At 48.9% G+C, this 11,597-nt stretch overlaps 1 protein-coding gene across 1 annotated transcript in view; it reads right to left on the bottom strand.

Annotated features, from left to right (window-relative positions):
• Positions 1 to 212: 212 nt before the first annotated feature.
• VANGL1 (VANGL planar cell polarity protein 1) overlaps positions 213 to 11,597 on the bottom strand; it is a 51,623-nt gene continuing 40,238 nt past the window's right edge. Inside the window, exons 6-8 of the mRNA XM_051608297.1 lie at positions 9,629 to 9,761; positions 7,369 to 7,603; positions 213 to 6,544 (exon numbers count right to left, since the gene is read on the bottom strand). Of these exons, the coding sequence (XP_051464257.1) occupies positions 6,284 to 6,544; positions 7,369 to 7,603; positions 9,629 to 9,761 (629 nt within the window). The 3' untranslated portion in view covers positions 213 to 6,283. The remainder of the gene's footprint in view (positions 6,545 to 7,368; positions 7,604 to 9,628; positions 9,762 to 11,597) is intronic.

The following is an 11,597-nucleotide window of genomic DNA, read 5'->3' as shown; positions in this document are numbered from 1 at the left end:
AGTGAAAAATGAGTTTGCATTTTACTGTGGCAGGGCAGATGAGAAAGGTCTAGAACAAGGGTGACAAAAAAGACAGCCTCAAAAAAGGTTAAACCACATGTTTGCAGGGCCCCTCCCAGCCACAGCTAAGGAATGTTTGAAGGCCAGAAAAGCTTGCTGCTTTTTTTTTTTTTTTGTCTGAAAGGATAAGAGGAAGGAGTGGGACAATCAAATCTGGTTTCAGTTTATTTCCAGAATTTTACTGTACAAAATATGCAAAGTGTAAAACGGTTTTATGTTTCAGTTTAAAAACAACAAAACCCCATCCAGCTATAACTTAAGAGAACCCAGCTTGGAACAGAACAACTTACTAGGCTAGACCCACAGTGCATTAATGTCACAGACACCAGAAATTTGCTTACTTAAGTTCACAATTAGAAAAGAACAGAAAGACCATGTACCATTGCAGTTACAGTCACATGTGCAAAGAGGAGAGGAAAGAAGAACTGCTGGTTAGTGTCTATTAATTAGAAAACCTTGTCAAAACCCATCTTACTATACACAGTTCGTGTAGAAAAAGAGTATTACACAGTGATCAAAAAGAGGGCGAGGGAAGGGCGCTTGCTCCCACCCCCTTCCCCAAGACACGATAATGTTGAATCAAAGAAACAGGCACAGAAGTGTGTAAGATTTCTTCACAGTTACATCTGTGCAGGTAGCAAGCCACAGCACCCCCTCACGCACGCAGGAGGCACCCCCACAAGCTTCCTTGGCGCTGCAGAGAGGTGCCCGGGAAGCAGCCCGAGGGAAGGATTCCCTGTCTCAGCAGAGCACACAGACACAGGGCAGGGCCGGTTGCTGCCCCCAGGGCTTCCGTGTGTTCCTGGGATAAAAACAGTCTGGGAGGGATGCAGAGGGGCGGATAACACCGGCTGTAGCGCTGGTGCTGCAGGGACCAGGCTCAGGAGTATCCCAAAGCAATCGGCACCGGTCACAGAGCAGCTGTCAGAAACAGGAACTTTTGGTCATCATCTGTGGGACGCAGCAGCCTGAACACAGGAGGATGCTTATTCCTGTAGGAGGCTTCATGGCCCAAAGCCATCTCTTTTAGGAGAACAGATATTCGAGGGAGTTTTTTTTTTCAGGGTTTGAACGCGTGGTTTTTTTAAAAAAAACCCAACAGCTCAATCCAAAGAGTGCTTCCTTCTTAACTTCCTTTAAACACTGAACCACCAAGCCTGGCTTAAGGCTTTAGACATGTAGAATGCACACACCTATAAGGGGAAAAAGCAGACAGACACACAAACTGAATGAGGAAACAGACATCTCTGCACACATCTTGTGAACAGCTCTCACACGGCAGGGCAGAACTGAGCACAACTGAGGAACAGAGTCTAAAGATCAGACTCAGCATTTTTGCAAAAGACTGCAAGACTTTTAACTTTTAAAAAGGGCAGATTTACAAGTTTTGGCAAGCAAGATGAAATTGGCTTTAGTAGGTTTCCACATTTAGCACAGCACACCTTTCCAGCTTCTTCAGTAGCAAGTGTTGGAAACAAGCACATCTCAAACAAGGCTTTTAAAAGTTGTTTAGGCAGGACAGGTTTTAGAAAGTGCTTCCCCACAGCTTTTGGCATACTTGGCAACAGCCAATTCCCGAGGCTTTGTGTGGAGATCCCCAAGCCAAAGGAAAAAGTGGAGGCTCTGTGAGGGTTAGGATTTGTTCATATATCCCACAAACTTGAGCCTTAGCATGAGCAGCCCCAAGCTCCAGCTTCAGCACCTCCCACCTCAGCAGATAGTTCTTCTGCCTCACTAGGGATCTTGAGGAAAAAAACAGGGAGCGGAGGATGGGAGGTGGAATGACTGAAGTTGTTGGCAGGGAAATTTTTAGAGGCAGCAGTCAGAGGAAAAGCTGGCAGAGACAGAAATCAGATCTGCCCTCCCCCCCAGTATCCCCCTTTAGGGGGTTTTGCTCTTGAAGGCACCCAGGGCAAGCCCAGAACCAGGAGCTGACCTTGCTGCGTGGGCAAGCTGCATCACCCCACCTTTTCATGCACAGGGCATCCCCCTGCTGCCTACAGGGGTGAAAACTGGTAGTTCCAAGCAGCCCTGCCACCCCCCCTGGCTGACCACAGAGGCTTGGCCAGGGACTGGTGTGCTACAGAGGGGAGCGCTAAAATGCTTACGCTTCTAGGAGCGCTGCTTGCTCTGCTCCTTGAGAGGGAAAGGAGTCAGGAGACCTGGGGCAGCCCCACAGAGCCTCCCCCAGGATGGCTGCAGCCACATGGCAACGGGAGGCTAACATACATGCTGACAACCTCTGCCCAAGCCTAGTTACAGGAGTGGCAAGGTATTAAGGGTCTAGTATCTGTCCCTACTGCTCCTAGAAGCTGGAACAAACCCAAATCTTTTTCATTGCTAAAGAGTGAGAGAAAACCAGCCTTCGTGGAAACCCACAGCCATTTCCATCTGCTCCAGAACAGCTGAAAGTCTTCGCTGCATCTGGTTTTGGAAGATCTCAGCATGGCTTTGGATTTTGGCTGTAACAAATTTGAGAGCAACAAACCAAAGCCTTTAAAGTATCCAAGCAGCATACTTGACAGTCACAGAAAAAACAACAACATGGAAGAGAGGAGTGGGGCAGCTCCACTCCTGGCTCAGCAACACTGCCCGCTAGGGAATGGTTCAGCCTTTAGTGAAGGATGTCCAGTGCAAGGCTCTCTTCTGAGGGGGGCATTGTCCACTAGACCACAAACAGGGTTGTCTTATAAACCACCTGAATTCTAGAAAAAAAAACAAAACAAAATACAACTCCCAGCCAGGTACAAGCATCCAGGCCGAGAGGAGGGAGAGTATATGTGCAAGGAGACAGTGCAGGATAGGATAGGAGAGGCATTCAGAGGAAAACAGCCTGTGCTTGGCTGGCAAACCCTTCAAGCCTTATTGAAGTTCAGCTCTTGGCAAGCTCTGCAGGACTGTAGGATTTTGGATCAGAGCTTCATTCCCTGTGATTCGATTCTTACTCATTAGCTGGCTATAAACAGAGTTAAACAAATCAGTCTGCTCTCGCCACTCAGTATTTTTATGAAGAGTCTGAATTCCCACAGATGCCACAGATCTATCCATGGATCTCAAAGCATTTGACGACAAGTTGAGTTTAGCCTCACAACACCCCAGTGAGGTAGGTATGACATTGGTCCTCCGATTTTGCACACAGAAAGGAAACAAGAGACACCCTGGAAAATAAAATGTCATAAAACCCCCCAAAACAAACCCAAGGAATACTCAGGAGTCTCAGTTCCCCTTTTAGTCTGCCCTCACCCCTAAGCAGGTTGCATCTTTGCAGAGTCCCTTTGAGAGGCCAAGTCCTCTCCTTCAGATTTCGTCACGCAAAGCATTCATGCTGCCGGCACACGGAAGAGAACTTCAGGTAGGAGTTGGCCCCTGTTGACAGTGTCCTTTTTGACAGCAGGCAGAAAAGGCAGCGCTAAACCACAGCACCCAGATGAGGAAGCAGATCAAGAGCAAGCACATGCTGCTTCCTTCTGGTTCTCCATGTGTTCAAGGATTTAATGCAATTAAGACATGAGTTTCCTGAGCAGATACTGTCAGACAACCCCCCTTGAGGGGGAGGGAAAAGGAAAGGAGAAGGAAATCCTGGGAAAGTAAGAAAGTTTTGCAGAGGTGGCTGAGACAAGGTGCTCTCATGCACAAGGCACACCCTACCCCCTGGCAAGGTGGTTCTTGCTCTGGCTTCACAGAAATGAGCCAATTCAGCCACAGGCAGTAGCCTTCACACAGGCCTAAGTGCTCCACAGTCTCCCAAGCTACTCCCAAGTCTTTTCCACCTTGCTGGTTATGCACATCAAAAAAGCCAGATATATGCGTCTTCAGGACAGCCAAGTATGAGACACTATATGCTCCCTTTCCTTTTTTTAAGGAGGGAATAATATTTTTTTTTTCCAAATAAAATACTGCAAAGGCCACAGACAATAAATGAGTCCCTGTACAAACTACCAGGAAGCCTGACCTAGAAAGAAATCCAAACAGTAAGTTTAGAGAAGGGAAAACTTTACCTACTTCCTATCCTTTAAGAGATGTGGGTCTGAGCCCATCACATACATTTCCTCACAACCATGTCTGGCACATCACATGGAGAAGACAGGATCCAGGTGACCACTATGCACTAGTAAGAAAGGTGTGGGAGACTGCAGGTGTCACTTTGGATGGGGAATCACCACTTTGGACCCCTGCTCACCAGGTTGCTCCCTTGATCTCAAGACGACTATCTGCAGTTGGACATGCAGCTCCATTGCTGCTGAAGCTGGGAAAAGCTGGATCCCACTGTCCTGTCCCAGCACCTCTGTTTAAGGTGGCACTCCCTCACACCAGCTTGTGGTGGGCACCAGCCAGCCCACACCAGCCATGCCATGCCAAACTGGCAGAGCCCTGCTTCCTGCTCTTAGCTGGGCCACCTTCTGCTAGTCGGAGAATGGAGACAGATCCACAAGCTGCTGGAAGAGCCCAGGGAAAGCCTGGAAAAGGCCAAAGGGGACAGGAGGGGCTGTAACAGCCCCTCTCAGAAGACAATACACCCTGGTAATGAAAGGCACTGGCTTACATACCTCGCTGAACCGGGGCCCTCTGCAATAAGACATCTGTATGGAGGGCAGGTCAGATCCTGCCTGAGAGAGGTATTTGCATGGCGAAAGACTGGGCAGAATCAACAGAGTTGTGTGCATTCACACACACAAATCCACCACCACAGAGCCGGGGAAGGGGTCTTGTGGGGGCCTGATGGAAGGCAGCTCACTGCCAGCCTTGAAGCACACTCCAGAGTCACAGGATGCCCTGTGCCAGCAATCACACTTCAGAAACCACTTCAGGCCCATCAATAAAAGAAAACCCGTCAAAACTCCGCACATCTCAGATGGCAAAAGCCACACATGAAAGCTACACTGATGGGCAAAGCCAGCCTTACAAACCAAGCTGCTGGAGCTACATACCTCCCACAGGAGCAGATCCAGACACTGAGCAGAAACTCCCGCAGTACAAAAAGGCAGGCAGATTTTCAACATTCAGACACAGTTTGGTATTTCTTAGCTATAGCTGAAGGCGCATGGTGGGGAAGGACAAACTGGAGCGTTTCCAGAGCACAGCAGTTCTCCAAAGCAAGTGCATGTGGCAGGTCAGCCCTTCCCTGGCTCCTCTCCTCCAGGAGGGAAGTGCTTTTGCCCATCTTTCCTCAAGACACACTTGAAGCCAGTGGAGAGGGAGGGGCACATTCTTGCCTGCACCCTCACTTCCCCTCAAAGAGGCTGTCAGACGTAGGGAGAGGTTGTGATTTATCTGAGGAGGAGCCAGCGACTTACCCACCCTGTCCCAGTGCAAATACGCAGCCCTTGCAGGTGCAAAAGGAAGCGGCAGTAAGGCAGACCCCAGGGGGACTGCGGCTGGAGAAACACGTTTGGAAAGCCAGACAGAAGAGGACAAAAACAGGGAGCCTTGGGAGTGCCCAACAAAGATCCAGGCAAGCAGGAGAGAGGGAAGCAGGTGAGAGATAACAGGGAGCTGTGTCACACAGACCAGTTTCACTAACAAAGCACTGGTAAAAAAACAATAAAAATAAAAAATTGAAAGAGCTGCAAGATGGGCAGATCCAGTTCAAGATAAGCAACTTCACAGAGACACAGAGAGCAAAATCATCCCGTTATGCTTGTACAAGTCAAGTACTGACAGAAGAGGGCACGTGGAGAGGAGGAAAAGAATAAAAATCTTCAGTCTCCAGGTTAGGCAGCTCAGAGAGGCAGCCCATTGATAGCCTCTCCTCTCTGAGCAAACAGGGGCTGCCATGCTCCTGTGCAAGCAGGTTTCTGTAACAGGGAGGTGAGCAATGTGCTCTCAGAAACAGCTACAGGTAGCAAAAGCAGAGACACACGAGCACGGGCGCACACAGGGTGTAAGGCAGAGCTCCAACAAAAACACTGACGTTGCAATTGTGCAGAGAAAGCAGAGCGTGAGATTTACAGTATGCCTGGAAAGGGGAGGGAAAAGAAAAAAAATAAAACTGTTCTGTCTCCAAGGCTGAGCTAACTGAGCCAAGTCACCCTGTCGCCTCTTAAGGTATTTCTCTCTCGATAAGATATCCCAACTCCCCCCTCCCCTTTCCAAATAAAGTGCAGATGGTAAAAGATTACTGGTCCATCATCTGCCAGTTTCAGTCAGCATTGGGGAAATTAAACCCAAAAGCACAATACAGAGGAAAAAAAAAAATCCCCTAACAACCCACCCTCAAAATCCCTTAGACTGAAGTCTCAGACTGTAAGCGGAGGACAAATTTATGAGATTTAGGGTCTATGAACTCTTCTGAGAGTTTGATGAAGGGGATTTTCTTCACATTAACAACAAGGCTGAAGTCCAAGCACTTGAGGACAAAAACAACGCCGTCTTGTAACCCGCTTGTGACCGCTTCCTCGCTGACAAGCGTCCACTGCTTGGAGAACCAGCGATCCCTGTCGTACTGGAGGGTTGGGCCCGGGTTGAGGTAACGCTCCAGGAATGCCTGCCAAGAGAGGGACACGCGTCAGCGCCGGCCCCACCGCTCGCTCTGCATCAGTGCTTTCTTCCCGTCCCCAGGTACAGCTCGATGAGCATGGACTTGCCACGCTGAAGAAAATGGTCTCAGCTTCCACGCTTCAGGAGACACCTCCCCAGAGCCTCCCAGCTTTTCAGAGCACAGGAGCAGACACAACAACCTTTTTCAATGGGGCTCTGCAGGTTCAATGGGGCTCTGCAGGTTGCAGCTGGGAGAACTCCCTGTGACTCAAGGCTGCCATCATAGAATTATTTAGGTTGGAAAAGATCTTTAAGATCATCAAGTCCAACCGTTAACCTAACTCTACCGAGTCCACTGCTAAACCAGGTCGCTAAGTCCCTACACAACTTTTAAACACATCCAGGGATGGTGACACTACCACTTCCCTGGGCAGCCTGTTCCAGTGCTTGACAAACATTTCTGTGTAGAAATTTTTCCTGATATCCAGACTAAACTTCCCCTGGGACAACCTGAAGCCATTTCCTCTCGCCCTATTGCTTGTTACTTGTGAGAAGAGACTGGCAGTTGTCTCTCTACAACTACCTGGAAGGTGGTTCTCCTGGAATGAGAACAATTATCTCACAGGCACTTTCAGATAAAAAGAGACAGAAGATGCTGTAGAGGAAACCTTACTTCCCTTTAAGACTTGATGCAGCCTACAATGCACTGATCATATCAGAGACAGAGACTATGAAAACCTCCACTCACCTCCCCTGACAACTTTCTGTTCTGCGTGCACACAGCAATGTGCCATCCCCTTCTCCCTGCACTAACATTAGAGAAAGCATTACCTTTGGTGTCATGTTATTGGTGATACAGAAGGACAAGTGTTGCAAGATGCTCTCCATGCTGTGGTACTGTTGCTGGCGAGTGGTGCGAAGGTACTTCTGCAGAGCTCTTGCCATGGAGGGGAAGATTGCCTGGGCTGCTTCTCGGGGGTCCATCATCTCTCCTGGAGCTTTCTGCTGTTCTTCTGCCTGGAGGCGTTTGATGTGAGTGAAAGCCTCCTCTACTGCAACCACAAGCCTGCAGAAGAAAAATCAGGACAGTGAGAATCGCAACAAGGATGGGTTTGTGGTTAAGACAGAGCCTGGAAGTCAGGATTTACAAGCTCCTATTCCCTCTCTGCCACTGACTCACTGCCTGCCATCAGACAATTTGCATAAAATCTTCTCTACTGACAGTCTTAGCGGGTAGACCGCAGCTACTCTTTCCTTGCCCAGGCCGTCCAGCAACTGAGGGTCATAAACAAGGATTAAGACTTTAAAAGCCTGAGTGTCAGACTTGGTTCTGCCAACACAGCATAAACATCAGCTACATGACTCCAACAAGACACAGCTGCCCTTGTGTTTAATGCATGTCTTTGAAAACAACGGTTCCAGCAAACAGCACCACAGCGTGAAACATAAGGAGGAGCAGGGAGTCAGGATAAGACTGGCTATAAACTAGTATGACCCAGGACACAGACTGCTCCGTGACTTTGTGCTCACAAGCTGCACTCTGCTTTCACTCACACCAACTGGGTACAGACTTTGTGCTGCTGGGTGATTGCTCTGCAGCCCTCCACTGAACAATGACAGGGCTCCCATCTTTGCTACTAACACTGCAGTTAAAGCTGTCTTCTGCAAATCATTCCTGTGTTGGCACAGGTGAGCAAACACCAAGACCACACCATAAAAATGAAAACAGATGCCAAATGACACACAGAAGTTAGCCCAGTAATCAGTAACAATTTAGAGCTATACTAAATTTAGGGAGGAAAAAGCAACAATAATGGCAGAATCACTGCCAAAAACCTCATCTTTTGCCCCTCCAGACAGGACATGTTTCACACTAGATTTCCACTCAAGTCACCAGCTACTGTTCATATTGCTCTCAATACCCAAAGCACCTGAAAGCCAGGGGAAGCTGCCTCATGACAAGCACAGGTATAGCATACTGCATTCAGACTGTACATGAGGAACAGCACAGTAAGCCCTGACCCCTGCCCATTGCCTTTAATTTGGCTCATGGGAGGTGGGGGTGGAAATCAGTTTCTAGCCTCCTCATGTCTTTTTGTTGCAAGTCTGACCTTTCTCCTTTGAAACATCTGGCCTGGTCTTCTAGTGACTGATGGTTTTCCTCTGACTAAGCATCTGTTCTAACCAAACTCAACATGCAAGGGAGATATGGCTGAGTTAGGATGCTACACTGCAAGGAAAGGGAATTTTAAGTTCCCATTGCCCCGAGGCTGGAAGAGAGCCCAAAAGACAGCAGCTATGGAGCACAGGTCAGACCAAAGCATGCTCTGGGGGGACACTGTGCCACCACTTTATCTATTAAATATAAACTGCCAAAAGAAACACAAAACAAGCCAGCTCCTTCCAGTTATGGCACATTCCTTCCAAACCCAGCTCAGTTCAGGGGTGCTTGCCCATGAGCAACTTGCCTCAAACTGTTTGGTATGTTAACTACAAGCTGTAATTAGGCTCCAGAGCAAATAGAGGCACTATCTTGGGTCACCTCAACACGGGATTAATGCTGCAGCCTAGACGTGACTGGTAGCAAACGTACCTATGTTCCAAAATCAAATGCAATCACTTCTGGTCATGCTTTCCTCCCCAACTCCTTGAGAATGGGAAACTGCCTCCTGTAGTAGTCTGCAAACACAAATATTCTCCTTGCTCATGAAAAGGCACCACCAAGTGCTCCACCAATCCTGCCCCTGGATTACTTGAGCCGAGACAACAAGCCCGGACACGGGGGAAATAACGGGATTTCCTACAGCAAGCAGCTACAGATTTGTCAAGCACTGGACTGCTCCTCAATCCATGACACTGAATTAGCTTATCTGGCGTAACAAACACGAGCTCTGCTTTTTAGGCACGTTCTTCAGACAACTCCAGTTGCACGCTGTCACGCTCCCTCGTGCCCCTGGGTTTTATAGGCTGGGGCAGATTCACAGCCAACCCCTGGCCCTTCATCACGAGTGTCCCCCCAGCTCTGGCCAGGCCCCAGGGGGCCGAGCCTCTTGCCACGGAGGAGCAGCACCCGGGAAGGTGACAGCTTTACCTCGCACGGCGTTTCTTGACTCGGCGCTCGTGGTCGGCCTCCTCGTAGTAGAGCTCGTTGTGACTGGAGTCCCTGCGACGGGCGGCGGCGGCGATCATGGCGCGGGACTGCCCCGAAGCGTTGTTACCTGGGCCTTCAGGAGGCGAGGGGGGGGGAAAGGAGACAAGAAAAGTGGCGTCACTGCTTCAGGACTGGGGCTGGGAGGGATCAGAGCCTCACAGCATCTGTCGTAAGTGCTCTGTGGCTCCAAGTCTTCCCAGCCCAGGCTAGAAACCCTTCCCCAGTCCTCAGAAAAACCCTGCCAGGCAGCACAGGCTTGCAGAGGGGGCTCTGGCTTGCGGATGAGGGAGGTTAGTTGGGATGAACGAGCTCGCGCAATGTTCACAAAGGCAGAGGTGAGGTGCACATGCCAAGAACGCAACTTACCACCCATTATATATGTTTTCAGCTTGAAGGCAAGGGCAGCTGGAACACAGCACATTTCAGCAACAAGACAGTGTGAGGGCACAAGAAGTGAGGAGTTGGAAACGGGAGAAAGACAAGTACAAGAACATCATAAGACATGGAGATGAATGAACAAAAGCCAAATTCCAGACAGTTATACACAGTGAGGAAAAACACGATGCAGAAGCAGCAGGGTCACCTCTAGACAAAGCATAGGGTTTTCCAGAAATGGCAGATGCTCTCAGAGCAGTAGTTCTGCAATAGGGTAGGCTGGAGTCTATATGCATAGTAGCTCGTCAAGGCTCTCAAAGCAGCACCTGCCGTTAATGCTTCTGTTGCTGTTAACAGATCCTACACAGCTATAGAAACAGGGAAGCTGCAATCTGCTCTGTAACACCCAGTCAAGTGACAGAGCTCTCTACGACAGGACCTTAACTAGCAACCTTAAAATGCAGTAGTAGGTTCTGCAGATCCTCCACGAAGCTCTCAGCTCTGGCTGTTTGGGCAGAGAGCAGTGCAAAAGAATTGTTGCCCCAGAAGAGCGTACCGATCCTTCTATCTAGAGGATAGAGGTGGGTCTACCCAGAGGGAAAAAGGAGAAGTCTAGGACTGCCTCCAAACCACCAAGAGCTGCTTTTCTGACTAACTGCTCTGAAAGCCCACACTCTTAAATAGCAGTGGTTAAGGCCAATCGATTGCACAGACTTGCTTCAAATTGCTCTGCTCATGCAAGGGCAACTTTTTAGTTTTTTCCTAAAAAGCACAAACCAGATTCCAAGACAGAAGCCTGAAGCTCAGCAGTGGGAAAGATGAGCATTCACACAGTTCTTAAGAGTCTAAACACTTCAGACTTTGTTTGACAGCCCTGAAATGGAGGATATGACTCAAGGGAGACACTAGATCCCAGATTTGGGTTAGAGCTGTAATTTGCCTCGTTGACTATGCCTGGCAATGAAAATCCTGGTTTTGAAGGTGAGCCTCCTTACTCTGTATAAGGGAGATTACAGCAAGATGTTTTTTCCTTCCTGGCTGCTCCAGTACCAAACACACAAGCTGCCAGTAAATTAGGCTGCCTTAATAGCATTATAGTTTTTTCACATGGAGGGTGTAAGAGACTGTCAGGATGCCAAGGTAAGCTGCAGCCAGAACTTCATTCTGCTTTGTAAAATGGATGGGAATCTTCTAATCTTCTTAAGGACGTGCCTCTAAGCCGTAGACTTCCACGTCTGCAAAGGCAGCAACACTCCACAAGAAACAGCCCAGGGAACCAGTACTGCTCTGGAATGGAAGGTACAAGTTTTCAGGCCCTGGCAGGCTCATGACCTTGATGCTTGGAAAGGCCTGCCAGACAGATCTGAAGCTTACTTCTGGTTCCTTCTCTTCCAACAAAGTTTTGTGAGCTACCAGTTCCTAAGGTACTAACACTACTCCAGAACAGAAGCTTCTCCTCTGAGCTTGGAAGTCCCAGCATCCCAGCAGGTGCTGCAGGAACAGACCCTGCCATCTCCTGAAGAGATGCTGCAGC

The sequence above is a fragment of the Apus apus genome, chromosome 1 (assembly GCF_020740795.1).
Source record: "Apus apus isolate bApuApu2 chromosome 1, bApuApu2.pri.cur, whole genome shotgun sequence".
Taxonomy (NCBI): domain Eukaryota; kingdom Metazoa; phylum Chordata; class Aves; order Apodiformes; family Apodidae; genus Apus; species Apus apus.
Note: the sequence above shows the minus strand (reverse complement) of the source record. Positions and strands in the feature narration are given on the sequence as shown.